General features: G+C 42.4%; 1 protein-coding gene across 3 annotated transcripts in view; it reads right to left on the bottom strand.

Annotated features, from left to right (window-relative positions):
* Positions 1 to 307: 307 nt before the first annotated feature.
* The window catches only part of LOC142436072 (uncharacterized), a 31,686-nt gene continuing 5,814 nt past the window's right edge, over positions 308 to 26,179 (bottom strand). For 2 of the 3 annotated variants that reach the window (XM_075539996.1, XM_075539997.1), the window contains 3 exons: positions 13,843 to 14,041; positions 5,996 to 6,122; positions 308 to 4,657 (listed from right to left, as the gene is read on the bottom strand). In XM_075539996.1, the coding sequence (XP_075396111.1) occupies positions 2,778 to 4,657; positions 5,996 to 6,122; positions 13,843 to 13,857 (2,022 nt within the window). In that variant the 5' untranslated portion in view covers positions 13,858 to 14,041 and the 3' untranslated portion in view covers positions 308 to 2,777. The remainder of the gene's footprint in view (positions 4,658 to 5,995; positions 6,123 to 13,842; positions 14,042 to 26,179) is intronic. The other variant, XM_075539998.1, reaches the window with a different exon arrangement.

The raw sequence follows: 26,179 nt of genomic DNA on the forward strand, positions 1-26,179 counted from the left end.
CATCGGCCAGGGCGAGATATGACAAAATAATTTATAAATTATCAAGGGTGCATGAGGGAGCAGGGAGTGAGGAGGAGGGAAAATGAGGGGCTTAGGTAGAGCAAAGGTTTTGAGAATGATGAGGGCAATAAATGTACAAATGTGCCTTACACAATTGATGTATATGTATGGATTGTGATAAGAGTTGTATGAGCACCTAATAAAACCATTAAAAAACAAAACAAAAGCACTGTATCAGGAGCAAGAGCACAATTTGGGAAACAATTTTTATCAATGACATATTGGACAAAGGTCTAATTATGAAAATATAAAAACTGTACATCTCAATAATGAGACGCCATCAAGAAATGGGAAAAAAGGTATAAACAGACAATTCACCAAAACAGTTGAGTAACACAAGATAAAATGCTCACAATCATTAGCCTTCAGGGAGATGCAAATTAGAACACAATAACACCTTACTCCCACAGTGCCAGCCCAAATCAAAGAAACAGAAAACAAATAATGGGGAAGACATGGAGCAATGGGAACACGTATGAACTGCTGTCTGACTTATAAATACACAAAGCCACTGTGGAAAACGATATGGGGTTACGTAAATAACCAGAAATTGAAATTCCATATGATCCAACAATACCACTATTAGGCTTCATGGATTATATATGTGTGTGTGTATATATATATCAATAACAAATTAAAAGATAAAATTCAATATAAAAAAGATTAGAAAGTACAATAGATTTAAAATGAGTCAAAAAGGAACTCAGAGGGTAAAGGGTTATAATTTAATCTAACGGCATCTAAAACAATTCACTTTCCAGTGCATTCTACATGATACAGCAAAGACATTCACATTCTTGGTCTAGGGTGAGAGTAGATTTTCTTCAGTTCTTTTAAGAGTTAAAGTACATTAACATGGATCAAAAGGGACATCAAATGTAAAATCAGATTTGTCTTGATATCAATGTGTATACACACACAGGATGAGTCTTATCAAGATTTCGTAGGCTCTATATTCATGATTTCCTGCAGGATACCCAGTGTAGTCATACAATGAGGAAGACATTTTGTTCAACCCAACCCTCATATCCAATTAGTGAATCACTGCTTAACTTATGGGCTTTGTAAAACAGAACACAATTTGATGCCAGAAGTCACTAAATGCATATGTATCTCCACAACCACTGTACTCATGGTTTCTCTGTTGTACTCTATTATCTATTGTCACTTGACTCCCTTCTGGCTAAAGGCCGTCCCACCACAACTACATTAGTTATGATCCCAGTGGTGTTTAATGACACGAGAAGCCAGAGAAGGCCTATACAAAGTCACTATATACACAGAGCTTTCCATCTGCAGGAGATCACTGGTATGTGACATAACTCCCTAGAGACAGCTTTCCCACCTTGATGGAATTTAGAACTTTTTCATTTTTCTGTGTTTCTTTTTGTCAAGAAAACTTAGAAACACAGGTAAAAATCATTAGAGTTACATTGTAACTGTCCTACATATAATCGATGACACCTGAGCTCTGTTTTTTAATAAATAATTTAAAATTTTAGAGTAAATTGATTTTACATTCAACAATTCATACATTGATTGCAGTTCCCAAGATATACCAGCACTCTTTCCACTTCTGCCCCTCCCTGTTTTCCCCTCATAATTATTCATCCTTTCCTGTCCCTTCTTGCTTTCAAGAGTTTTATCCATTAGCAAATGCTGTCCTTTTGATTTTGTACACTTGGTAATTTTGTGGTGTACCTCTCGATTGTTATTCTTCCCCTCCATGCCTGTATGTTTTTTGGCTGAAAGGAGAGTCAGAGGAGGAAGTCCAGTTCCAGGAGTGAAGCTGCTAAGGGCCATTGTTGGGATTGCAAGTGTCCATCAGAGCAGAAAGCCTAGTCTATGCTTTGGGGTTTTGTTCCACTTTGTGCTCCCTCTCTCCTCAGGTCCCTCTTTTGTGATCCTTTTCAAGTAATTAGTGGTAGCTGGGCACCATCTAGTTCTCCTGGTCTCAAGATTGTGGAGGCTGAGGTTTGCTGTGGTCCATTCATCTGGACTAATTGTTCTCAATCGTCTATTTCCTTCATTCTTATTTTCTGTTACTATTGTTCTGTCTGGGGGGTGGGGGGTTAAAAAGAGCATTAAGGTGGGCATCTGGGTGGGCACTCTACTGCTTGGTATAGCTGTGATCCAGAAACAGGAGATCGAGCTCTTTCAGGCACTGGAAGCTGGAAGAGAAATGAGGTGCCTATGTGCCCTGGGAAGGTCTGGATGCTCCTCTTCCCCTCACCACAATGGTGGGTCGTCAATAGAAGGACAGCAATTCCGAAACTGAGTAGCCACATTTTAAGTCACAATTGTTTGGTCCCCCACAAAGCCCGGGCCAAACCATATTGCCTTTTCCTGTGCTGAAAGCTTTGTTACACTTACACCATTGAAAGGTTTTCTCATTAAGAATTTTCTCATGTTAAATGATACCTGAATTCCAGATATGATTTCCCACATTTATGTAGTGCAAAAGGCATCTTTCCTGTGTGAAATGTCTGATGTGCTGTGAAGCATTGTTTCTGGCTGAAAGCTTTACCACGTTTACCACACACATGTGCTTTTGCCCCAGTATGAGTTGGCTGATGAATAGTGAGTTCATTCTTCAAGATAAAGGTGTTCCCACATTAACCATATATATGGGGTTTCATTCCTGTGTGAAATTTCTGATGCGCCGTAAGGGATCTGTCTCAGCTGAAAGCTTTACCACACTCACCCCTTTTTTAAGGTTATTCTCTGGTATGAATTTTCTGATGAACAGTGAGAACATCCTTCCTGATAAAGGCTTTACCACACTCAGAACATACATGGGGTTTCTCTCCAGTATGAATTCGCTGATGAGCAGTGAGAACATCCTTCCTGATAAAGGCTTTACCACACTCAGCACATACGTGGGGTTTCTCTCCAGTATGAATTCGCTGATGAGCAGTGAGACTATTCTTCCTGATAAAGGCTTTTCCACAGTCACCGCATACATAGGGTTTCTCTCCAGTATGAATTCGTCGATGAAAAATGAGTTCATTCTTTGTGATAAAAGCTTTTCCACATTCACCACATACATGGGGTTTATCCCCAGTATGAGTTCGCTGGTGAACAGTGAGGTTATTCTTTCTGCTAAAGGCTTTTCCACATTCACCACATACATGGGGTTTCTCCCCAGTATGAGTTCGCTTATAAACAGTGAGGTCAGTCTTTGAGATAAAGGCTTTTCCACATTCACCACATACATGGGGTTTCTTTCCTGTGTGAAATGCCTGATGTGCTATAAGGGATCTCTTTGAGCTGAAAGCTTTACCACACTCACTGCATACATAAGGTTTTTCTCCAGTATGATTTCGCTGATGAGTAGTGAGTTCCTTCTTTGTGATAAAGGCTTTTCCACATTCACCACATACATGGGGTTTCTCTCCAGTATGAGTTCGCTGATGAGCAGTGAGAACAGTCTTCCAGCTAAAGGCTTTTCCACATTCAACACATACGTGGGGTTTCATTCCTGTGTGAAATGTCTGATGTGCTATAAGGGATTTTTTACAGCTTAAGGCTTTACCACACACACCGCATACATAACGTTTTTCTCCAGTATGACTTTGATGATGAGCAGTGAGACCATCCTTTCTGCTAAAGGCTTTACCACACTCAGCACATACATGGGGTTTCTCTCCAGTATGAATTCGCTGATGAACAGTGAGAGCAATCTTCCAGCTAAAGGCTTTTCCACATTCACCACATATATGGGGTTTCTCTCCAGTATGAGTTCGCTGATGAATAGTGAGAGCATGCTTCTTGATAAAGGCTTTTGCACATTCACCGCATACATGGGGTTTCTTTCTTGTGTGAAATGTCTGCTGTGCTGTAAGGCATTGCTTCCGGCTGAAAGCTTTACCACAATTACCACGTACATGGGCTTTCTCTCCACTATGAGTTCGCTGATGAGCACTGAGATCACTGTTCCTGGTGAAGCCTTTCCCACATTCACTGCATACACAGGGCATCCCTGCCACATGAGTTTTCTGATGTTCCTGGAGGTATGATTTACTGTGACAAGCTTTGCCGCATTCCAAGCATGTATATGGTTTTTGTCCTATATGAGCTGTTTGACAATGTGCAGTGAGTTTGAACACTTTGTTGAATTCCTGCCCACACTGACTGCATTCATAGGTCTTATCTTGTACAGCCTCACAGAGGAACCACTCCTTGATGAAGTTTTTCCCACATTTATTACCTATGCCTGGTTTCTCAACTTTGTCAGGTTCCTGATGCTGAATGCTTTGTGACTTCATCCTACTAGATTTTTCACACACAGAGAATTTCACTTCAGTGCCAAATTGGTCTTCTTCAACAATCAAAAAAGTTTTTTCATCTCCATTGAGCACAATTAACTTCTTAATTTGGCTACTACTCTTTTGATTTAAGACTGGAATGATTAAATCTGGTTTGACTGATTTTTCATGTATGCCAAATATCTCATAATTTTCCTTTAGAGGAAAACTGTTTTTGTGCTGATGAAGAATATTTTCCAACGTATTAAATGTATAGAACTGTTTGGTTCTGTCGATGTTCCTTCCATGTTGTGACTGATCCAGCAAATGATCATCAACTTTTGGGATCTCTATAAAAGAACAGAACATTGAAACTCTTCATTATTTTCATTTACAATGGAACCTTGAAAACACCCCTTGATTGATACAAGGTAGCTCTTTAGTGACAGCACTCTTAATGAATGCAAATAAAACACTATGCTTAATGTTTCTTGGACAATGGTGGAAATAAAATTGTGTAAACAATACAAATGGTAAAATCAATGACTGTAGAAACCAGATTGAATGTGAAAATAATGAATGAACATTGATTTGGTAATTGCTTAAATAGGACCATGAAAATATACTAAGAATGTAAATATATGCAAGACACTGAGACCCAAAGACGACAGGGATAGTAAGACCTACTAATTTCAACTGCTAGAGGTCAGTTGTATTCTATCAATCTTCAATGAAAGACAACTCAGTACTAGACAACGTTGGGAACGTGAAAAATGCAGAATGTTCCATTTTTACAGCTATTTATGAAAGGCGTTATGGTACACAAACATTCCTTATGCTTATGGAGCCTGTATTCTAGTATAGTCCTGTGGTGGCTTTCATGCTGCTGTGATTACGGACGCAATGCCATCCGGTATTTCAAATACAAGCAGGGTCACCCATGGTGCACAGGGATTAGTGGAATCTCCAGAAATTCAGACTGGGAAGAGAACCTGTTGATCTACTTTTGGAACAAGAGCCCCTCAGGTTTTAACTTCCTTACGTACAGACAGCAGCAATGATGTGAATGCAGCAATGCTCTGGGACCTTCAGTGTGTGACAAGGCATGACTGAAAATGAGAATAGCTGCAAGCATCCACTAATAATTGACAGATGGAGTGTACGAACTACTATCAAGAAAAATTTGGAACCAATAGTGTAAATTAAATAAATGGAAATCTAATCTCAAAAGACTTAGAGGAGTATTTCGCAAAACTTCTAGGCAAAGTAAGGTCTCACATTCAAAGAAGTACACACTTTAATGTACTATCTGACACTTACTGTGGATGTGATAAGGTTTTTTTGCTCACGCACCTGAAAAACTGCACTATGGCTTTTTTCTAGTACAGACCACAGTTTTCTCCTTGTTCTAATTGGGAGAAAGCTTCTGTAGAGACAACTAGATAACCAGCTGATGAGAAATTACAGAACCTCAGACACCAAAATTAAGCTTAAGTTTGTGAAGTCTGCAAAATGTTTTATTTATGGGATAATAATGCTCAAAGCAACAAAGTATAGGGTGTTCTCTCAAGGGTAGAAGACTGTACCACTAACCTAGCACCATAACAAGAATGCAATGAGAATCGCTCTCTTTGAGAAAACCAAATTTTATGCAAAGATTTTAACACTTAAGGTAGTATTCTCCTCACCAATGGAAACCAGGTTGCGATAGTTCTCCAACATCACATTCTGATATAATGTCTTCTGAGCAGGGTTCAGGAGCTGCCATTCCTCCAAGGTGAACTTTACAGCCACATCGTTGAATGTCAGCGATTCCTGTAGTTAGAGTAGTCTGTTTAATACAGTATTTTCTGGTTGAAGATTTAAAAACATATCTTACAGTAATAAAAACTATTCTATGACAGTGCATTCAACAATGTGTGGTAAACTGAAGATTTGATACAGAGTATTTGACTTTATTTTTAAATTTCAACTATAGCATGGAAAACAAGCCTTATTTAGAGAAAGATCTCCATGGTTCTGAGATACAAATGTTTTGAAATACATTTTCTCCAGGCCAAATAATGTGGGTGTGTGTTTCCCCCCCTAAACGCCCCCTCCTAGCCCAAACACACTCCATTAAGGAGCAGCCTTAAAGAAGCTATCACAGTAGAAGAATCATTTCTGGGTCTGGCTACTTCACTATGCCTGAAGGTTATCTGTAGATGAGAGCAATGAGGTACTACAGTCAAGCCACCATAAACATAGTAAACTCCTGGGCATGGCTCAGGGTGGGGATAGGGGGTTTGAGGTCAACTAACACTAGGTCCAGATGGTGACTTGCCTCCTTGTTTACTATATTACCTGCTTATGACATTATCCATCAACTATGTATATGTTTAACTGTGTGACATGCATGCCTTATCAATGATTTCTAAGCTACATTATATATATCCATTGAAAAATATACACCCATTTGTCTTCAGCGATCCTATCATGGAGGTGTGCAGTCAATGATATGATTTTTTGTTCTTTGATGCCTGGTAACTGATCCCTTTGGGACCACTCGATCACACAGGCTGGTGTGTTCTTCCATGTGGACTTTGTTGCTTCGGAGCTAGATGGCCGCTTGTTTATCTTCAAGCCTTTAAGACCCCAGTCACTATCTCTTTTGATAGCCGGGCACCATCAGCTTTCTTCACCACATTTACTTGTTCACCCACTTTGGCTCCAGCCATTGTGTCGGGAGAGTGAGCATCATAGAGTTCCAATTTAATAAAAGAAGGTATTCATGCATTGAGGGAGTGTTTGAGTAGAGGCCCCAGGTCCTTCCGCCACCTTAATACTTGACCAATAAATATAGACACATAGATCTATTTCCCCATCCTCCTATATATATTTGCATGTACATGTCTTTGTCTAGAACTCCATGAATGCCCTTTGACTCCTAGCTCTTTCCTCCATCTCCCTTGACTTTCCTCCTGCCCTACTACCATGCTTCATCGCCACCTGGGCTAGAGTATACCTCTTCTCTAAGCAACCTTACACTTGATCATTTCCCACCAGGCCTGCCACTCCCCCTTCTCTACCCTTTGGGGTCCCATGTTTTTCCCTTGTCCCTGGGTTTGTTAACACCACTTCCTTACCCCCACTACCCCCCCACCCCAAGTCCCCCCGGAACTGTCGGTCCCGTTGTTTTTCCTCCAGATAGTTCATCCAGCCTGTCCTATTCATACAGACGTGTGGAGTCACTAACATGCACGAAAACTAGACAGAGGAAATCAAAGCAACAGTATACAACCAGACAACAAAACAACAAAAACAAACCACTGACAAAGAACAGAACAAAACAGTTCACAAGAGAAAAGCTTGTAGTTAGTTCAGGGATCGTTTGCTGGCCCTTAGGAGTGTTTTCCAGTCCAGTCTGTTGGGGCACCACGCCCTGGCCCCAAAGTCCACTTTCAGCATTCCCTGGGGACCTTGCCACTCCATTCCCTTGCTGTTCTGCTGCACTCCCCCAGTGATTTGCCTCGGTGTGGTGGGATCAGGTCAGGTGCAATTCCCACACTGTGTCTCCGGTGCTATCCCCTGTATCGCCCTTAGTCACTGAGGGGCATCATGTCTCATAGTGGGGCCAGCCATGTTGTTCTCTCTGTGGACTGGCTGCTCTACTCAGGAACATCATCATCACGGCCTGGTGGGCCAGGCAGTGCTCCACTCTCTCCTCCTGCCCCTTCATCTGCTCCCGTGTGCTCTGATCAAATATATCCATCTCCCAGAGCTGCAGAGTCAATGTCGTCCTTTGGAACAAATTCTTTTCGGGGGAGGGGCAGGAATCCACTTAATTTATGGTGCTGGGGCCAGCCTCCCAGACCTCTCCACCGGCTCCCTCCTCCACGCCAGGATATTGCAAGCAAATGTGGTGAAGAAAGCTGATGGTGCCCGGCTATCAAAAGAGATAGTGTCTGGGGTCTTAAAGGCTTGAAAGTGAACAAGCGGCCATCTAGCTCAGAAGCAAATAAGCCCACATGGAAGAAGCACACCGGCCAGTGCGATCACAAGGTGCCCAAGGGACCAGGTATAAGGCATCATTCAAAAAAAAAAAAGATATAAGTGTGTGTATGTATGTGTATATATGTGTATATGTATATGTATATATATATATATATATATATATATATATATATATCATATTAAATGACTGGGGAAGCGCAGAGTGGAGACCCAAGGCCCAAGTGTCGGCCAATGGAGATCCCCTCATAGAGGGGTTTAGGAGAGGAGATGGATTAATTAGGGTGTGAGGTAGTATCGATGAAGAACACAGCTTTCCCCCAGATCCTGGATGCTTCTTCCCCCCAACTACCATGATCCGAATTCTACCTTGCAGGGCTGGATAGGGCAGAGGCTGTACACTGGTACATATGAGGGCTGGAGGTACAGGGAATCCAGGGTGGATGATACCTTCAGGACCAAGGGTGTGAGGGACGATGCTGGGAGAGTGGAGGGTGAGTGGGTTGGAAAGGGGGAACTGATTACAAGGATCCACATGTGACCTCTTCCCTGGGAGAGGGACAGGAGAGAAGGGGGGAAGGGAGACTCCGGATAGGGCAAGATATGACAAAATAATGATGTATAAATTACCAAGGGCACATGAGGGAGTGGGGAATGGGGAGGGAAGGGGGGAAAAAAAAAGAGGACCTGATGCAAGGGGCTTAAGTGGAGAGCAAATGCCTTGAGAATGATTGGGGCAGGGAATGTATGGATGTGCTTTATACAATTGATGTATGTATATGTATGGATTGTGGTAAGAGTTGTATGAGTCCCTAATAAAATGTAAAAGAAGAAAAGAGAAAAAAAAGATTAGGGCAAAGACTGTACAGATGTGCTTTATACAATTGATGTATGTATATGTATGAACTGTGAAAAGAATTGTATGAGCCCCAATAAATTGTTATAAAGAAAAATATATTCACTCTCAAGTCCTGTGCACTGCTGTCAGTGTCTATTTAATATTTCCCACAATCATTGTCACCCCTGTGGACCGCTGAGTGCTGGGGACACTCATACCCCAATAATAATGTACCCACTCATACAATTAGAATTTTGAGTAGCAGTGAAAGGATCTGAAAGAGCTAGAAGTAGTACTCAATACATAAAACGACACCAGTTTATATTGACAAACAAGTTTGCAGTACGCTGGGAAATGGAATCAGGAGTCTTAGCATTGTTACCATTATGCAAGGCTCTGTACCTTCCGTGGCACGAGCTATCAGGCTTAGTTTACAGGTGGGAGGTCAAACATACCTCAGATCTTCTTACACAAGTCATTCCACCTACACCACTCTTTGTCTCTCTTCTGGATGTGATAATCCATTTCTATAGCCACACAAAACTCATAGATCAAAGTTGTTTATTAATGAAAAAGGTACAATTCAGGATCAGGACCAAGAAGCAACAGATCAGGACCAAGATCAGAAAGCTCATAGACAAAATCTTTGACCTGCCATATTTCATCACATGCTCTCCAATGGGCCCCTCCTAGTTCTGTTACCATTGGCTCGACCTCTGGAGCCCTCCTAGTCTTGCCTGGGCACAGAAGGTGCAAGGTTGGCCAAAGAAGCCATCATATCAAGAGCGAGAGGGAGGGAGAGAGAGAACTGCCTGCCAGCATGGTTGAGAAGAAACAGTGAGACATTGGCCTGTCACCTGACCTGTTGATTTGGTTTTGTTGCTCCTGCAGCCACAGAATTCAGAATGAATCCATGGGTTGCCAGCTTCCAGAAATGCATGAGCCATGTCCTTGATATCCCTGCAACTAGGAGGCACCCATGTGACCTGATTTGAGAGTTTCCTCCACTCCAGGAACCAACAGCCTGCTGGGTGACCTTTCAATGTGGGTCCCTCAGCCCCTGCAACCTATTCCCTGACCGGATACTACAACTTCACCTTGTAGTGAAGTGGACTGTTGTCTGACCTAATGATCTGGTTCATCAGCTTTTGGAAACACATCCATGAGGACAAACCTCCAGGCTGACACCTCACTTATAGATTTGGGACTCACCAGTCTCCACATCCTGCAGACTTATTTACTTGACGGCTATTTGGTTTTGTGAGATGCTGGAGGGCAAATCATAGAATATCTTGAACCTCTACCTCATAGGGACTGGTCTACTGCTGCTCCTGCACAATGAACTGTAATAATCAGGGGTCAAGAGTTGTATCAATGGAGATAAGGACCAGGGCAGAGGGACATAGTGACAGAGCCAAAGGTGACAGGTCCAGAAAGCGCTTTTAAGGCAAGATAGTGGGACAGGCAGGTAAGATCAAGAGAAGGAGATCCCCAAGGAGATGAGAGGAGCCTACACAGATAGAACAGAGAAATGAGCCTACCTTTAGGGCAAAATGTCTGAGAGGGACAGACAGAACAGGCCTGCCCTGAAGAAGAGCAGATTTGCCTACATGATTCTTCAATATGAATCCTAATATGTAGCCTTATTGATTCTCATACCAAGTTATATTCTGCTACTTAATAAAACTTGTACCTGTGACCCTGGAATGTAATTTGTACATGGCCACTGCAACAATTAATGAGCTGAGAAGGAGAGGACTGTGGGAAAGTTAACTGGTGTCAGAAGTGGAAAAGTATTGGAGGGTATCAGTATATTTAAGTTCTGCCTCGCATGAATCAGGGCTGAGGCTGACGGTTGACTCTGTCCTACAACTATAGTTTGAGGAGGCGAGAAGCTGTCAACCATTTTAGAACTCCTATTGCTACAATGCCCATTTCAGAGGCATTGATGAGAAGGCTGCTGTTTGGGAGAATATGTAACACATCACCTCAGACAGCATGAAAGAAATTTACAAAGACAAAAATCCCATGGAATACTGAACTCTCCTAAAGAAGTGATCTTATTTGTCCTTAAACACTAGGCCTTACCTGGAGATCCCCTCACAGAGGGGTCCAGAGAAGGAGATGAGTCAGTCAGGGTGCGATGTAGCACCAATGAAGAATACAGCTTTCCCCCAGATCCTAAATGCTTCCTTCCCCCCAATTACCATGATCCGAATTCTACCTTGCAAGTCTGGATAGAGCAGAGGTTGTACACTGGTGCATATAGGAGCTGGGGGCACAGGGAATCCAGGGTGGATGATACTTTCAGGACCAGTGGTGTGAGGGGCGATACTGGGAAAGTAGCAGGTGAGTGGGTTGGAAAGGGGGAAACGATTACAAGAATCTACATGTGACCTTCTCCCTGGGGGATGGACAACAGAAAAGGGGGTGAAGGGAGACGCCGGACAGGGCAAGATATGACAAAATAATAATTTATAAATTATCAAGGGCTTATGAGGGAGGGGGGGAGCGAGGAGGGAGTGGGAAAAAGAGGACCTGATGCAAAGGGCTTAAGTGGAGAGCAAATACTTTGAAAATGATTAGGGCAAAGAATGTACAGATGTGCTTTATACAAATTATGTATGTGTACGTATGGATTGTGGTAAGAGTTGTATGAGCCCCTAATAAAATGTTTAAAAACAAAAAAAACTAAGCATTAGCGTTGAGTCTGATGGGTTGTCAGGTCTATTTGGGTCCTCCCTTGGGACATCTTTGCTCTGCTCTCCTTGCTGTTCTGTTGCATGCCCATAGTGTTTTGACTCGGTGTCGTGGTGCCAGATCAGGTGCAATTCCCAGTGTCTCCAGTGTTGTCCCCTGTAGGGCTATGGGTTAGTGATGTTTCTCATGTCTCATAGTGGGTTTGGCCATATGGTCCTCTCTGTCCATTGGCTGCTCTGAGCAGGAATATCGTCCTTAAGGCTTGTGGGCCACGATGAGCTCCACTCTCTCTTCCTCCATCTTCATTTGCTCCCAAGTGCTTGTATCAGACATATCCCTCTCCCTGAACTGTAGCTTCAGTGCTGTCCTATGAAGAAAATTCTTCTGGGGGGAGGGGAAAACACTCCTAAAGGTCAACAGAGAGACCTTGAACTATTTACAAGCTTTTCTTTTTGTCACTGTTGCTTTGCTGCAGGTCTATTTAGATAAGAGGGGCTAGATAAACTAGCTGGAGGAGAAAACAACGGGACCTACAGTTCTGGGGAGACATGGGTGAAGGGAAGCTGGGGGAAAGGAAGTAGTGTTACAAACCAGGGACAAGGGATCAACAAGTGATCCAATATCAGTGGAGAGCAGTAAGAGGACTGGTGCGGATTATCAAGGAAAATAAATGACAGTGGGACAAGAGGAAAGTAAAAGGAAATAGAGGAAAGAACTGGGAGGCACAGGGTATTTATAGAGGTCTAAATACAGGAATGTATATACGTAAATATATTTACATAGGATTGGGATATAGACCTATGTGTATTTATTTATAGGTTTAGTATTAAGGTAGCAGATGGACATTGGTCCTCCACTCAAGTACTCCGTTAATGCAAGACCAGTTTGTTCTATTAAACTGGCATTCCATGATGCTCACCTTCCTAACATGATTGCTGAAGAAAAAGTGGGTGCATAAGCAAATGTGGTGAAGAAAGCTGATGATGCCTGGCTATGGAAAGATACAGCATCTGGAGTCTTAAAGGTAAATAAGCAGCAACCTAGCTCAGAACAACAAAGCCCACACGGAAGAATCACAGCAGTCTGTGTGATCACGAGGTCTGGATGCATCAGTTATCAAGCATCAAAGAACAAAAAATCATATCATTGTGAATATGGGGGGGAGGGGTACGGTGTGGGGACCCAAAGTCCATCTGTAGGGAACTGGACATCCCCTTACGGAAGGGTCGTGAGGAGACGAGCCAGTCAGGGTACAATGTAGCAATGATGAAACATGCAACTTTTCTCTAGTTCTTCAATGCTTTCTGCCCTCCCTATCATGATCCCAATTCTACCTTACAAATCCGCCTGGACCAGAGAATGTACACTGGTACAGATGGAAACTAGAAACAGGGAATCCAGGACAGATGAACTCTTCAGGACCAGTGCTGAGAGTGGTGATACCGGGAAGGTGGAGGAAAGGAGGGAGCAAGGGGAAACAGATTACAAGGATCTACATGTAACTCCCTCCCTGGGGATGGACAACAGAAAAGAGGGTGACGGCAGATGTCGGACAGTATAAGACATGACAAAATAACAATAATTTATAAACTATCAAGGGTTCATGGGGTGGGGGGATGAGGAACTGATGCTAAGGGCTCAAGTATAAAGCAAATGTTTTGAGAATGATGATAGCAACAAATGTACAAATGTGATTTTATGAATGAATGGATTGAGATAAGAGTTGTATGAGAACCCAATAAAATGAAAGAAAAAAAAAAGAACAATGAATATGAGTTGAAAGATAAAGACATCCAAAAAATCCTTAGTGGCGTATTATAGTCAATGTGATTCCCTTAGTTTTAATCCTATGACGAATATATTCCTAATCTTCTCAAATCCAATGGTGAAGTCAGAGTCAAAGTTTATCTCTAACTTCTACTATTTCACATTTCTACTTTTCCAAGGAACCGAATCAGTATAATTCAGGTTACTACACTTCCAGGAGGAAATACAGAAAAGGATCACCTGAGTCTTGGTCATTTTCTTTGGTCTTTAGGACACAGCCGGCAACTGGGAAGCTCTATGTTTGTCTTATCTCGATCAGCGCGAATGATGTTCACAAACTTCAATCACTCATGAGGACATCCCAGAAATAGTAACACCCAATCCAGGCACGACTTCCTCCTTCATTTCAGCTGCGGGTGATTCAAAATCTGCATGCAGGCTGATGGGAGAATACAATGTGAGTAATACATAACCCGTAGGTCCAGATGCTGTTACAGTTCTGTTCCTCTTCTTACACAAAGTCCCCAATACTGTTAACTGTTCCTTATTGAGTGACAGAAAACACGTGTGCAGAATGAGCAATAAAATCTAAAATTCATACTTTTCAGACATGTGAGTAAAATATGACTTTAAGTAAATAGATTGCGCAATCAAATATACATGTCAAAAAGAAGAAACAAAAAAGCTGGATCCCTACCTCACAACACACAAAATTATCAATTCTTTACTGTGTGACTCTGAAGGAGAATAAAAAATTAATGAACCTTCAAGATGATTATATTAATTAAAGCATCTGGAACATTTAAAGTGGGTTGTATAAAGAGCTATTATAAACTGATGATTATTTTCTAGAGGAAATATAAATTGTACAATCACTTTAGAGACACTTTAAAGCTCATCAACAAGTAGAGTTAGATGGATAAGCAGGCAATGGGACACAGGAGAATGGCTCTACAGAGTTTCAGAGACTCTAAAGCCATGACAGACAGTTAGGGGGTTTGTACTTCTGACTATGAGGTTAGCAGTCCAACTCTTAACACATGTCAACACCAGGGCTTAATAGTAAACACATATCCATGGTGAGGAGGGTGTAAGAGGCCTGGTAGGGCTTGATCAAGGGCAATGTAACCTAGAGGAATTACTGAAACTCAAATGAAGACTTAGCATGATAGTGGGACAAGAGTAAAATAAAAGGAAATAGAGGCAAGAACTGGGAGGCAAAGGGCATTTATAGAGGTCTAAATACAAGAATGTATATATGTAAATATAATTATATGATGATGATTGAGAAATAGACCTACATGCATTTATTTAGAGGTTTAGTATTAGGGTAGCAGATGGACATTGGGCCTCCACTCAATAACTCCCTCAATGCAAGAACACTTTTTTCTATAAAACTGGCATTCCATGATGCTCACCTTCCCGACATGATCGCTGAAGACAAAATGGGTGCATAAGGAAATGTGGTAAAGAAAGATGAGGGTGCCTCGCTATCAAAATATATAGTGTCTGGGGTCTTAAAGGGTTGAAGATAAACAGGAGGCTATCTACCTGAGAAGCAACAAAACCCCCATGGAAGAAGCACAGCAGCCTTGAGATCACAAGGTGTTGATGGGCCGGGCATCAAAGAACAAAAAATTCACCTCATTGTGAATGAGGGCAAGGTGGACAGTGGAGACCCAAAGTGCATCTGTAGGCACCTGGACATCCCCTTACAGAAGGGTCACAGGGAGGAGATGAGCCAGTCAGAGTACAGTGTATCAACAATGAAACATATAATTTTCCTCTAGTTCTTCAATGCTTCCTCTCCTCCACTATGATCATCCCAATTCTACCTTACAAATCCGCCTAGACCAGAGGATGTACAGTGGTACAGATGGAAACTAGAAACACAGGGAATCTAGGACAGATGAATCCTTCAGGACCATTGGTGAGAGTGATGATACGGGGAGGGTGGAGGGAAGGAGGGAGAGAGGGAGAATCAATTACAAGGATCTACATGTAACCCCCTCTCTGGGAACAGACAACAGAAAAGTGGGTGAAGGCAGACGTCAGACAGTGAAAGACATGACCAAATAACAATAATTTATACATTATCAAGGGTTCATGGGGTGGGGGGAATGAGGAGCTGATACCAGGGGTTCGAGTAGAGAGCAAATGTTTTGAGAATGATGATGGCAACAAATGTACAAATGTGCTTGACACATGGATGGACGTATGGATTGTGATGAGTTGTAAGAGCCCCCAATAAAATGATTTAAACAATAATAGTAATGACAGAACAAAGTGATGACAAAAATCACTGAGGAATTCCTGTGTCATTGATTTACACCATTCTCCTGGAGGTAAGCTGAATGAAATTCTCTAAGATCCACACAGCATGTCTTATGGCTCAGTATTTCCCAAACAGACTCAAGTGTGAGGGCATCACACAGTTGTTCAGGTGTGAGTGACGATGTGCCTGTCAAAACTCGTGTAAATCATTTATCACTCTACACTGAGTGGTCAACTGTAAGAAAAGAGGATCCAAGCAGAGCAAATGATCTGTGAGAGTTGAATGGCTTGCAAGATGCTAAGAAGGTCTATGATCAATTGAATCAAGATGAAACTCCATGGGAAACTTCAAGGCTAACTGTAAGACAGATTAAAGTTGAAGGTTCTGGTAGCTAGACAACAAAGGATTCACACAGTATGAATAAACACTTCACTTTTTCTGTTTGTTTAAGTTCAAGTTATTGGTGCAGACATGACAATGGTTGTGAGAGTACATTACTAACATTTTCTATGAGACCAGTAATAACCTGATACCAAGGACAGATAATAATACTTTAAGAAAATTGTAGACCAAGATTGAAAATGGATCTACATGAAAAAGTTCTTAAAAATATTGGGAACTGAGTGAGACAACACATTAAAATAATTAATATACCATGATTAATTGGAAACTGTCCAAGAGTTGATTTAACATAAGAAAATAAGCACTGTGATATAGCAAATAATGCAAAAAATTAATGATCTAAATAGATACATGAAACATACCAATCAAAGGCTTTTCATGTTAAAAAAACACAACTCTATAAATCTAACACAAAACAGATATAGTTCAATATGTTAATATGCTAATATACAATCTTATTTTTTGAAAAGTCAAACTGTCACATTTAAAGGAAAGAGAAAAACCCCACCTCAGAAAAAGGACAAACATAGATATCCAATTTCATTACTGATATTAAAAAATGACTGTATGTTCTAACTAGAGCAATCACAATGAGATTTTTTTAAAGGAAGAAAAGGGGCTTCCAAAAATAAATTAAAATTCCTCTAATCATAAATTAATGATCATATCCATAAAATATTCAAGATATGCCATCAACAGCTAATAAATATAAAAACATAGTAAGATATATTTCAACACATAAAAATAACTTTTGGTACTTTGCTCACTAACCAATAAGTGCTAATCAAAAACTCCCAAACCATTAAACCTTACACCTTAGCATGCTGAACATCCTCACAACACACTGATAATCTCTTAAAACACTGAACCCCTAACTACAGGAAAAGCTCCTTACCATCCGGAATGTCTATCACACCCTGAACATTCATTGATACCCACATCCAATGAAAAAAAAATAAAACACCAGACACTCTAAAACTAGCCTTATTCATTTAATCCCATTTTTAAAATCAGGAACACAGCTTTGAATATATTCTATTATCTGAATCCTAACTTTAAGATCCAATGTCTCAAATTCACAAGCCAAACTTACAAACACATAAACCCAACTCAACTCCAAATATAGGCTGTTAGGCAGGACAATCCTAAACATAAAGCCCTTTAAACTGTCCACTAACACCTGACTCTTACCTCATGACACTTTTGTTCTATTTCTATCCATTGACTCGCGTTTTTGAACAGGGAACATTATTCCCAGGATCTAGAATCCAATCTTACCTACAGACTCTGCCTCTAGCACTTTACAACCCTACACCGAACCCAAATCTAACCCATCAAGAAACTCACATTGCTAATTATGTATGTGGAACAGTCTTCTCTCTCAGATTTTACCTCCACGTAAGGAACTAACCAGGAATCACAAGCAAATTTCAGCAAACTTTTAAATCATTTGTGTCTGATTCACGGTAGTTGGCAAAATAAAGTGGCTTATAAATGTTTATATGTGATAAATAGTATGTCCAAGGGCTATCACAGGTCTCTTGTGGATCTCCCCTCTACTGTGTCCTGGCCTCAAGCAGCCTTTTCTGCCCTTACACAAATGCAGCGATGTGTTAACCAGTAAGCAAGGTACCGGAGGGTTCAGTTGTATTTATTTACTAATTTGTAAATCTCAGTTTCAAAACCCATGTTAAATAAGGCATATTCATTACTTGTTATTCTGCCATTGTCCCCTCCTGCTGCTCACTCCCAGTGGACACTCATGTCACAAGAGATGTAGGGGGGAGAAAATTTAAGGTGCATGCATTGAAACCACTGTATCCATGTTTCAAAACTAACACTGGCCCAGACCTAGGGAAAGGTCCAGAGAAAGATTTTGTTTACCCCCTCTACCAGCGTTAGCTGGTGGCCTTAAACTATTTGGCTCCCTGCGTCCTTTAGATTGGTGTGAGCCAATAACTTAACCACACAGGACATACAGCAAGTGGGGCTCTATCTTCACCCCCATACTTGAAACGTGTCAATCCTATGGACACCCTCTGTGTCCAGTGACAGGAACTCCCCCTCAGAGCACACTGGGGTTCTTCACTCATGGAGAAGTAAGTCCTCAAAGACTGTCTCAGGATAACAGCAGCAGGCCAACTCCTCTCTGACCTTCCCTGTGAAATGCTGACCAGGCTCCCTGGGCACATGGATATCTCAATAAACTCTGCAGTGAAAGTGAGGCCTTGGTGTAGACAAATCAACAAATAAGAAGTCACTAGTGGATGTTTCAAAATCAGGATAATGGCACAGGACTGAGTACCTTTGATCTCATTCCCAGAGGCTTCAAGAGGCAAAAGGCAGAGTTCCTCCCTGAGCCTGTCATACATACCTATTGGCTGAGGGTACCTGGCCTAGGATAAGGCCCTCTGCCCAGGTTCCAGGATCTGTTACCTTCCAGGCAGCACAAAATATATAACTAAGAATGCTCTATTAACTTCCCACACATCATAGCCTGATCTAAGACCCACATCTGCCCCCATTTCAGCACCTCGAATTATCTGTCTCCAGGCTCACCTGGGTTCCAAGCACAAACTGGGAAGTAAAGGGGTGGTGAGGGACAGATTAAATGGTGATTACCCAGAAATTACGTCAGCATGATCAACAAATCAATATAATTTATTCTCCAGTACCTTGCTTATTGGAACAGCCATGCTTGGGTTAGTCCAGATGAAGCTAGAGTAGACCCAAGGTTGATGACGGTAGGTTGCTTCTGGGGGGTGTTCTTAGAAAACACTGGGCAGCATTGGGAACACCTTTGATCACAGACACACACAGGAAACACTAAACAGGTAGCAGATACGAACTACACCTAAGTGAAGCCGAGTGAAAGTAAGAGACCATGGAAACTATTTAACATCAAATAAGTGTATACTCATGACTCTGGAGGAGCCTAGGGGAGACTTGGGGCAGCCTCAGAGCTGTGCCCCCTCTGCATTCCTCTTCAGTAATCACTGACGTCCTGGGTGTGTCAGGCTCCACGGCAAGGCTTGCAGTGGACTGCCCAATATAACCTGATGCTTGTGCTAAGAATATGCAGACTCCAGGAAGAGCTGACTGACCAGTTACAGAGGTGTCAAGGATGAGCTATAACTGCAAATCCATAGCTGGAATGTGGGACATGGCCAGCTAGCACTGTGTGAGACACAGTGAGGGAAGTCAGTGTGAACCCAGGGACAAACCTCACGTTCAGGAATGGGCTACAGGGATGTTTATGATCAAGTGAGCACAAGAACCAGGCTCTGAGGCAGGGAGAGATGGGTTGTCAGGGTGGGTTTCCTGTTGTAGTCTTGGAATTCTCAGTTTCATAGTTTCCCCAAGAAAACATCTCTATCTGTATGACTATGTTGCAAAGCCCTGAGATCTATGAATTCATCTATCGGGCTTCCTTAGAAGTTGAAATAATCTGTATGTGAACTATTTGTCTTTAGAGATCATCACTTCGGTCAGAGCCAGTTTTCATTTAAGAGAAAGTATAGAAATCGATGACCAGAAAAGAAGGTGTTAACTGCAGGTCTGAAGGGAGGGATCTCCCTTAGGTTGTAAACAAACCCTAGAAAAGCAGCTGCCTTAGAGGAGTGCTGAACGTGTCTTGTCATTCTGCGCCTATCTCTCATAGCTGTGAATATAACATGTGCAATAGGGAAATGTTACTGTCCTACAGCAAGGTCACAAGATCTACTCCAGCTCTATGAAGGTTCCCTAACAGCTGTGAACACCCTTCAAACAGTGAAGATGTATGTGTACTGACTGATAGACAATGAAATTGCAATAATCAAGTTGTACTCTAAACCCTTTCCGAAGAGACGGGCACACAATTGCAAGCGAGTTGCCTTTCAGAATAAAACAACTCTTTTAAACATGATTGAAGAAAATACAGCATGATAAAGATTACAGCATTTAACTTACAGAAAAGGACGTACAAAATTATTGAGATTAGGACCCTGAAACAAGGAATTTCTTTCCACCCATTTTATGATGAATCATGCATTTAGAGTCCTATATTTTTCTGTAGTGTTGAAGCTACTTATATACTGATGAATTTGTGAACTAAAACAAGGAATTTCTGTGCACATAATGACTACATAGTTACATATATAGACACATATATGTATATGATACATACACATGTATTGAGCTGGACAGCAGAAAGGGTTGATTCCCACTGCAAAACTAAAGTTTAGGGACTGGAACACAACAAGCCATGGATGCTCCAGTTAGCATTGGACCCATGGCGTCTGGGTTGGATATTCTCTTGATAAAGTTTACCTTTTTAAAAAATGTTTTATTAGGGGCTCATACAACTCTTATCACAATCCATACATACATCAATTGTGTAAAGCACATCTGTACATTCATAGCCCTCATCATTTTCAAAGCATTTACTCTCCACTTAAGCCCTTGGCATCAGGTCCTCTTTTTTCCCCATCCCTCCCCGTTCCCTCTCCCTCATGAGCCCTTGATAATTTATAAATTATTATTTTGTCACATCTTGATCTGTCCGACGTGTCCCTTCACCCCCTTTCTTGTTGTCTGTCCCCCAGGGAGGAGGTCCCACGTAGATCCTTGTAATTGGTTCCCTCTTTCCAAACCACTCTCCCTCTACCTTCCACGTATCGCCACTCACACCCCTGGTCCTGAAGGTATCATCCGCCCTGGATTCCCTGTGCCTCCACTCCTATCTGCACCAGCGTACATCCTCTCTAGTCAGACCTGCAAAGTAGAATTCGGATCATGATGGGGGTGGGTGAGTTTACTTCTTTTTTTTTCTTTTTATTTTAACAAATTATTGGGGCTCATACAATTCTTTTCACAGGTCATACATATACATACATCAATTGTATAAAGCACATCCGTACAGTCTTTGCCCTAATCATTTTTTTCTTTTCTTCTTTTACATTTTATTAGGGACTCATACAGCTCTTACCACAATCCATACATATACATACATCAATTGTATAAAGCACATCCATACATTCCCTGCCCCAATCATTCTCAAGGCATTTGCTCTCCACTTAAGCCCCTTGCATCAGGTCCTCTTTTTTTTCCCCCTCCCTCCCCTTTCCCCCCTCCCTCATGTGCCCTTGGTAATTTATACCTCGTTATTTTGTCATATCTTGCCCTATCCGGAGTCTCCCTTCCCCCCTTCTCTGCTGTCCCTCTCCCAGGGAAGAGGTCACATGTGGATCCTTGTAATCAGTTCCCCCTTTCCAACCCACTCACCCTCCACTCTCCCAGCATCGCCCCTCACACCCTTGGTCCTGAAGGTATCATCCACCCTGGATTCCCTGTATCTCCAACCCTCATATGCACCAGTGTACAGCCTCTGTCCTATCCAGCCCTGCAAGGTAGAATTCGGATCATGGTAGTTGGGGGGAGGAAGCATCCAGGATCTGGGGGAAAGCTGTGTTCTTCATCGATACTACCTCACATCCTAATTAACCCATCTCCTCTCCTAAACCCCTCTATGAGGGGATCTCCATTGGCCGACACTTGGGCCTTGGGTCTCCACTCTGCACTTCCCCCTTCATTTAATATGATATATATATATACATATATTCACATACATATACACATATATACACATACATACACACACTTATATCTTTTTTTTTTTTTTGCATGATGCCTTATACCTGGTCCATTGGGCACCTCGTGATCGCACTGGCCGGTGTGCTTCTTCCATGTGGGCTTATTTGCTTCTGAGCTAGGTGGCCGCTTGTTCACCTTCAAGCCTTTAAGACCCCAGACCCTATCTCTTTTGATAGCCGGGCACCATCAGCTTTCTTCACCACATTTGCTTATGCACCCATTTGTCTTCAGCGATCCTATCATGAAGGTGTGCAGTCAATGATATGTTTTTTTGTTCTTTGATGCCTGGTAACTGATCCCTTTGGGACCACTCGATAACACAGGCTGGTGTGTTCTTCCATGTGGACTTTGTTGCTTCTGAGCTAGATGGCCGCTTGTTTATCTTCAAGCCTTTTAAGACCCTAGTCACTATCTCTTTTGATAGCCAGGCACCATCAGCTTTCTTCACCACATTTACTTGTTCACCCACTTTGGCTCCAGCCGTTGTGTCGGGAGAGTGAGCATCATAGAGTTCCAATTTAATAAAAGAAGGTATTCATGCATTGAGGGAGTGTTTGAGTAGAGGCCCCAAGTCCTTCTGCCACCTTAATACTTGACCTATAAATATAGACACATAGATCTATTTCCCCATCCTCCTATATATATTTGCATGTACATGTCTTTGTCTAGACCTCCATGAATGCCCTTTGACTCCTAGCTCTTTCCTCCATCTCCCTTGACTTTCCTCCTGCCCTACTACCATGCTTCATCGCCACCTGGGCTAGAGTATACCTCTTCTCTAAGCAACCTTACGCTTGATCATTTCCCACCAGGCCTGCCACTCCCCCTTCTCTACCATTTGGGGTCCTATGGTTTTCCCTTGTCCCTGGGTTTGTTAACACCACTTCCTTACCTCCACTACCCCCCACCCCAAGTCCCCCCAGAACTGTCGGTCCCGTTGTTTTTCCTCCAGATAGTTCATCCAGCCTGTCCTATTCAGACAGACCTGTGGAGTCACTAACATGCACGAAAACTAGGCAGAGGAAAACAAAGCAACAGTATACAACCAGACAACAAAACAACAAAAACAAACCACTGACAAAGAACAGAACAAAACAGTTCACAAGAGAAAAGCTTGTAGTTAGTTCAGGGATCGTTTGCTGGCCCTTAGGAGCGTTTTCCAGTCCAGTCTGTTGGGGCACCACGCGCTGGCCCCAAAGTCCACTTTCAGCATTCCCTGGGGACCTTGCCACTCCATTCCCTTGCTGTTCCGCTGCACTCCCCCAGTGATTTGCCTCAGTGTGCTGGGATCAGGTCAGGTGCAATTCCCACACTGTGTCTCCGGTGCTGTCCCCTGTATTGCCCTTAGTCACTGAGGGGCATCATGTCTCATAGTGGGGCCAGCCATGTTGTTCTCTCTGTGGACTGGCTGCTCTACTCAGGAACATCATCATCACGGCCTGGTGGGCCAGGCAGTGCTCCACTCTCTCCTCCTGCCCCTTCATCTGCTCCCGTGTGCACTGATCAAATATGTCCATCTCCCAGAGCTGCAGAGTCAATGTCGTCCTTTGGAACAAATTCTTCTCGGGGGAGGGGCAGGAATCCACTTAATTTATGGTGCTGGGGCCAGCCTCCCAGACCTCTCCACCGGTTCCCTCCTCCACACCGGGATATTGCATTCACACCTTGCGACACTGGTTTGAAGTCTGGTCCCACTTTCCCTGTGGAGATATTAACAATACCCTCCCTTGGGTGGATTAATGCACCATGACCCCAATACCCTTTTCTTCCTTGTATTCATCCTTTTGTTTTCCTTTCCCCACCTCCTCCACCATTGTCTACCATGTACATCCCTGGTTTTGGTCTGGTCTCTTCCATATGCATATGTCAGTGTCTATAGTTTTGTCCTAGACAAGCTAGGCTAACTAAGGTCCCCACCACACTGTGTCATGATGGCGAAAATGTGAATCTGACAAGCTGCTCTTGGAGAAAGGCACATCACAGGGAAAATCTGAAAAGATAACCAACACTTCCCTGACACCGCGTCAATGCTCTGTTCCTCTAGGTCTGTGGGTTTTAGGTGGGTGTGAATCTATTTCTAAAAGAATCATGGTCACCTTGTAAAAAACAGAGCACTTGTATGGCACAATACACATATTCTCTCTGCACCAAAAGTCAACACTCACATTTATAACATGTAAGGAAACTTTACAGTAGACTCATAGTGACACTCGATGTCACTAGTATGATACAAACAGCTTTATATTCATGGGGGAAGCATGACCTGCATGCTCCTGAGAAGAGATTGCTACACCAGTTCATTTAACCAGGTATTCCCCTTACTCAATCCATATATAGAGTAGCATCAATGAGTATGACATTGTCTTTTCAATGAAAATACTCATGCCTACTGAGGCCAGGTTTCTAAAAGTTTCCTTCATCACATGTCTACAGAAGTTTCCTCTAATAAAGATCCAGCAATGCCTATTCTCCCTAGAAGTCCATGGCCACCTGTTCAACTGTCACGGTGTCCAAAAACATCCCATCTATCTGGTTCAGCAAGGTACCATTCACTGCAATATGTGAAAAGGGAGAAGAGGACAGTTCTGGGAAACTGGGACTTCACATGGCGACTAGACACAGGGGTCTTGTTCTATTAAGGATCACCATCAGGGTTTAGCTAGCAACCTCATCCCTTCACTCACTACACTCACTTCCTCACTAATGACATGCTATCCCAACGACTGCATTCTTCTAGCACAATGAGCTTATCTCCGGACAGTTTGTCTGTGACCAAGTGAAAGCTTATTCCTCTCTCTTTTTACGGTTCAGGAAGAGAACAGTCAGATCACATAAATCAGACAAATGATCAGAAACATAAGCCTCGAGATTTATATCCCCTCTTCCACTGGAAGGAGGGAGAAATTCACCTCCTTGCACAGGACCACCTAGAATATTTATCAGAACATGAAGTACAGGGTGAAAGCAAGATAGCAACTGGGAAACACTGCAGAATTTAAATTTTTCCTTGTAACTCTTCATTAGCCATTGGAGAGCTACTGATATGAACCAACAAAGTAGCAACCCAAAGCCCTGAATTCATGGTATTCTCTTGGATGAAGAGCTGGCATATTACCTACTGAAACAGGTCATTATTTGGGGGAAATTATGACATTTTCTGTAGTGCTTCTATGTTACTCCCTTACTTTTCAGTCACTCTATGGTTGCACATTTGTGTATTTTGTACCTTCATGGATAGACTAGGCTATTGAAAAGGGAAATAGGGCGAGAGTGAAAGGTAAACATAGAATATAGGTATTCACAAAACTTTTCCCACTCTGAGACGTAAAGCTACTGTCATGTAATTATTATGGACTGCTCCTGTCAAAACGACCTGGATCCTCACATAAACCCACACTAAGCTCACAGGATATACTGACAAAAGAGCACAATATGTGAAGTATCATAATAGCATGCCCTTTGTGATAGGTAGGTTTATTGTGCCAACCTGGCAAATGAACGTGTGGGAGTAATTGAAGGGCAGAGAGATAAATGGTTTTGCAAGTCTCGCCTTTCTTGTCTCTTGCTATGTGATGATCGGACCAGTGTGTGGCTGCCTTAGCTGGTTCTCTGCCTCAATTTGCAAGCTACACTACCTGAGGGACACCTAACCTGTGGAATGTGTCACTGTAGTTTGAGGTTCCTTCAAGACCTGCTTCGCCACACTACTGGAGTACACCTTGTTTGGGCTGGAGACTGTCAGACCCTGTCATCTGGCTGACTGTTGGTGACCTGCCTTGCTATTTGCTGCCTGTGGCTGGACAGTCTGAATTGTTCTACATGGGACTCAGCTGTGTGCTTCCTTGACTTGCACCCGGTGGCCCTCAAGACTGAAAGGACTGCCAGTGCACTAACTGTCTATTGGAAGTGAGTTGCATGGAGCCATTTGTATTGCTGTGTAGATTAATTAGTTGTTTATTTCTTAGCTTATCTACCTATATAAATATACATAAAATTCTAAGGGTCCTGGTTTTATTTCTCTAGAGAACTCTGTATAACATACCCTTCTTTTGGCTGATTGGCAAAAAGTAGTTAAGATTTCAATTTTCTTTTACTTTGACTGAATTTCACTGTGTTTAACTGTTAAACTGTGCAAGGACTTACACACCAGGCTTTGAGATGGGCCACTCCAAGACTTTTTCACATTTACAGATCATGGAAAGCAGACTAGCTGAACATGATGACCGCTAGCGTTCTCTCAGCCGTGAGGCTGGCTTCTATGACTTG

The sequence above is a fragment of the Tenrec ecaudatus genome, unplaced genomic scaffold (genome assembly GCF_050624435.1).
Source record: "Tenrec ecaudatus isolate mTenEca1 unplaced genomic scaffold, mTenEca1.hap1 Scaffold_1451, whole genome shotgun sequence".
NCBI classification, from domain to species: Eukaryota; Metazoa; Chordata; class Mammalia; order Afrosoricida; family Tenrecidae; genus Tenrec; species Tenrec ecaudatus.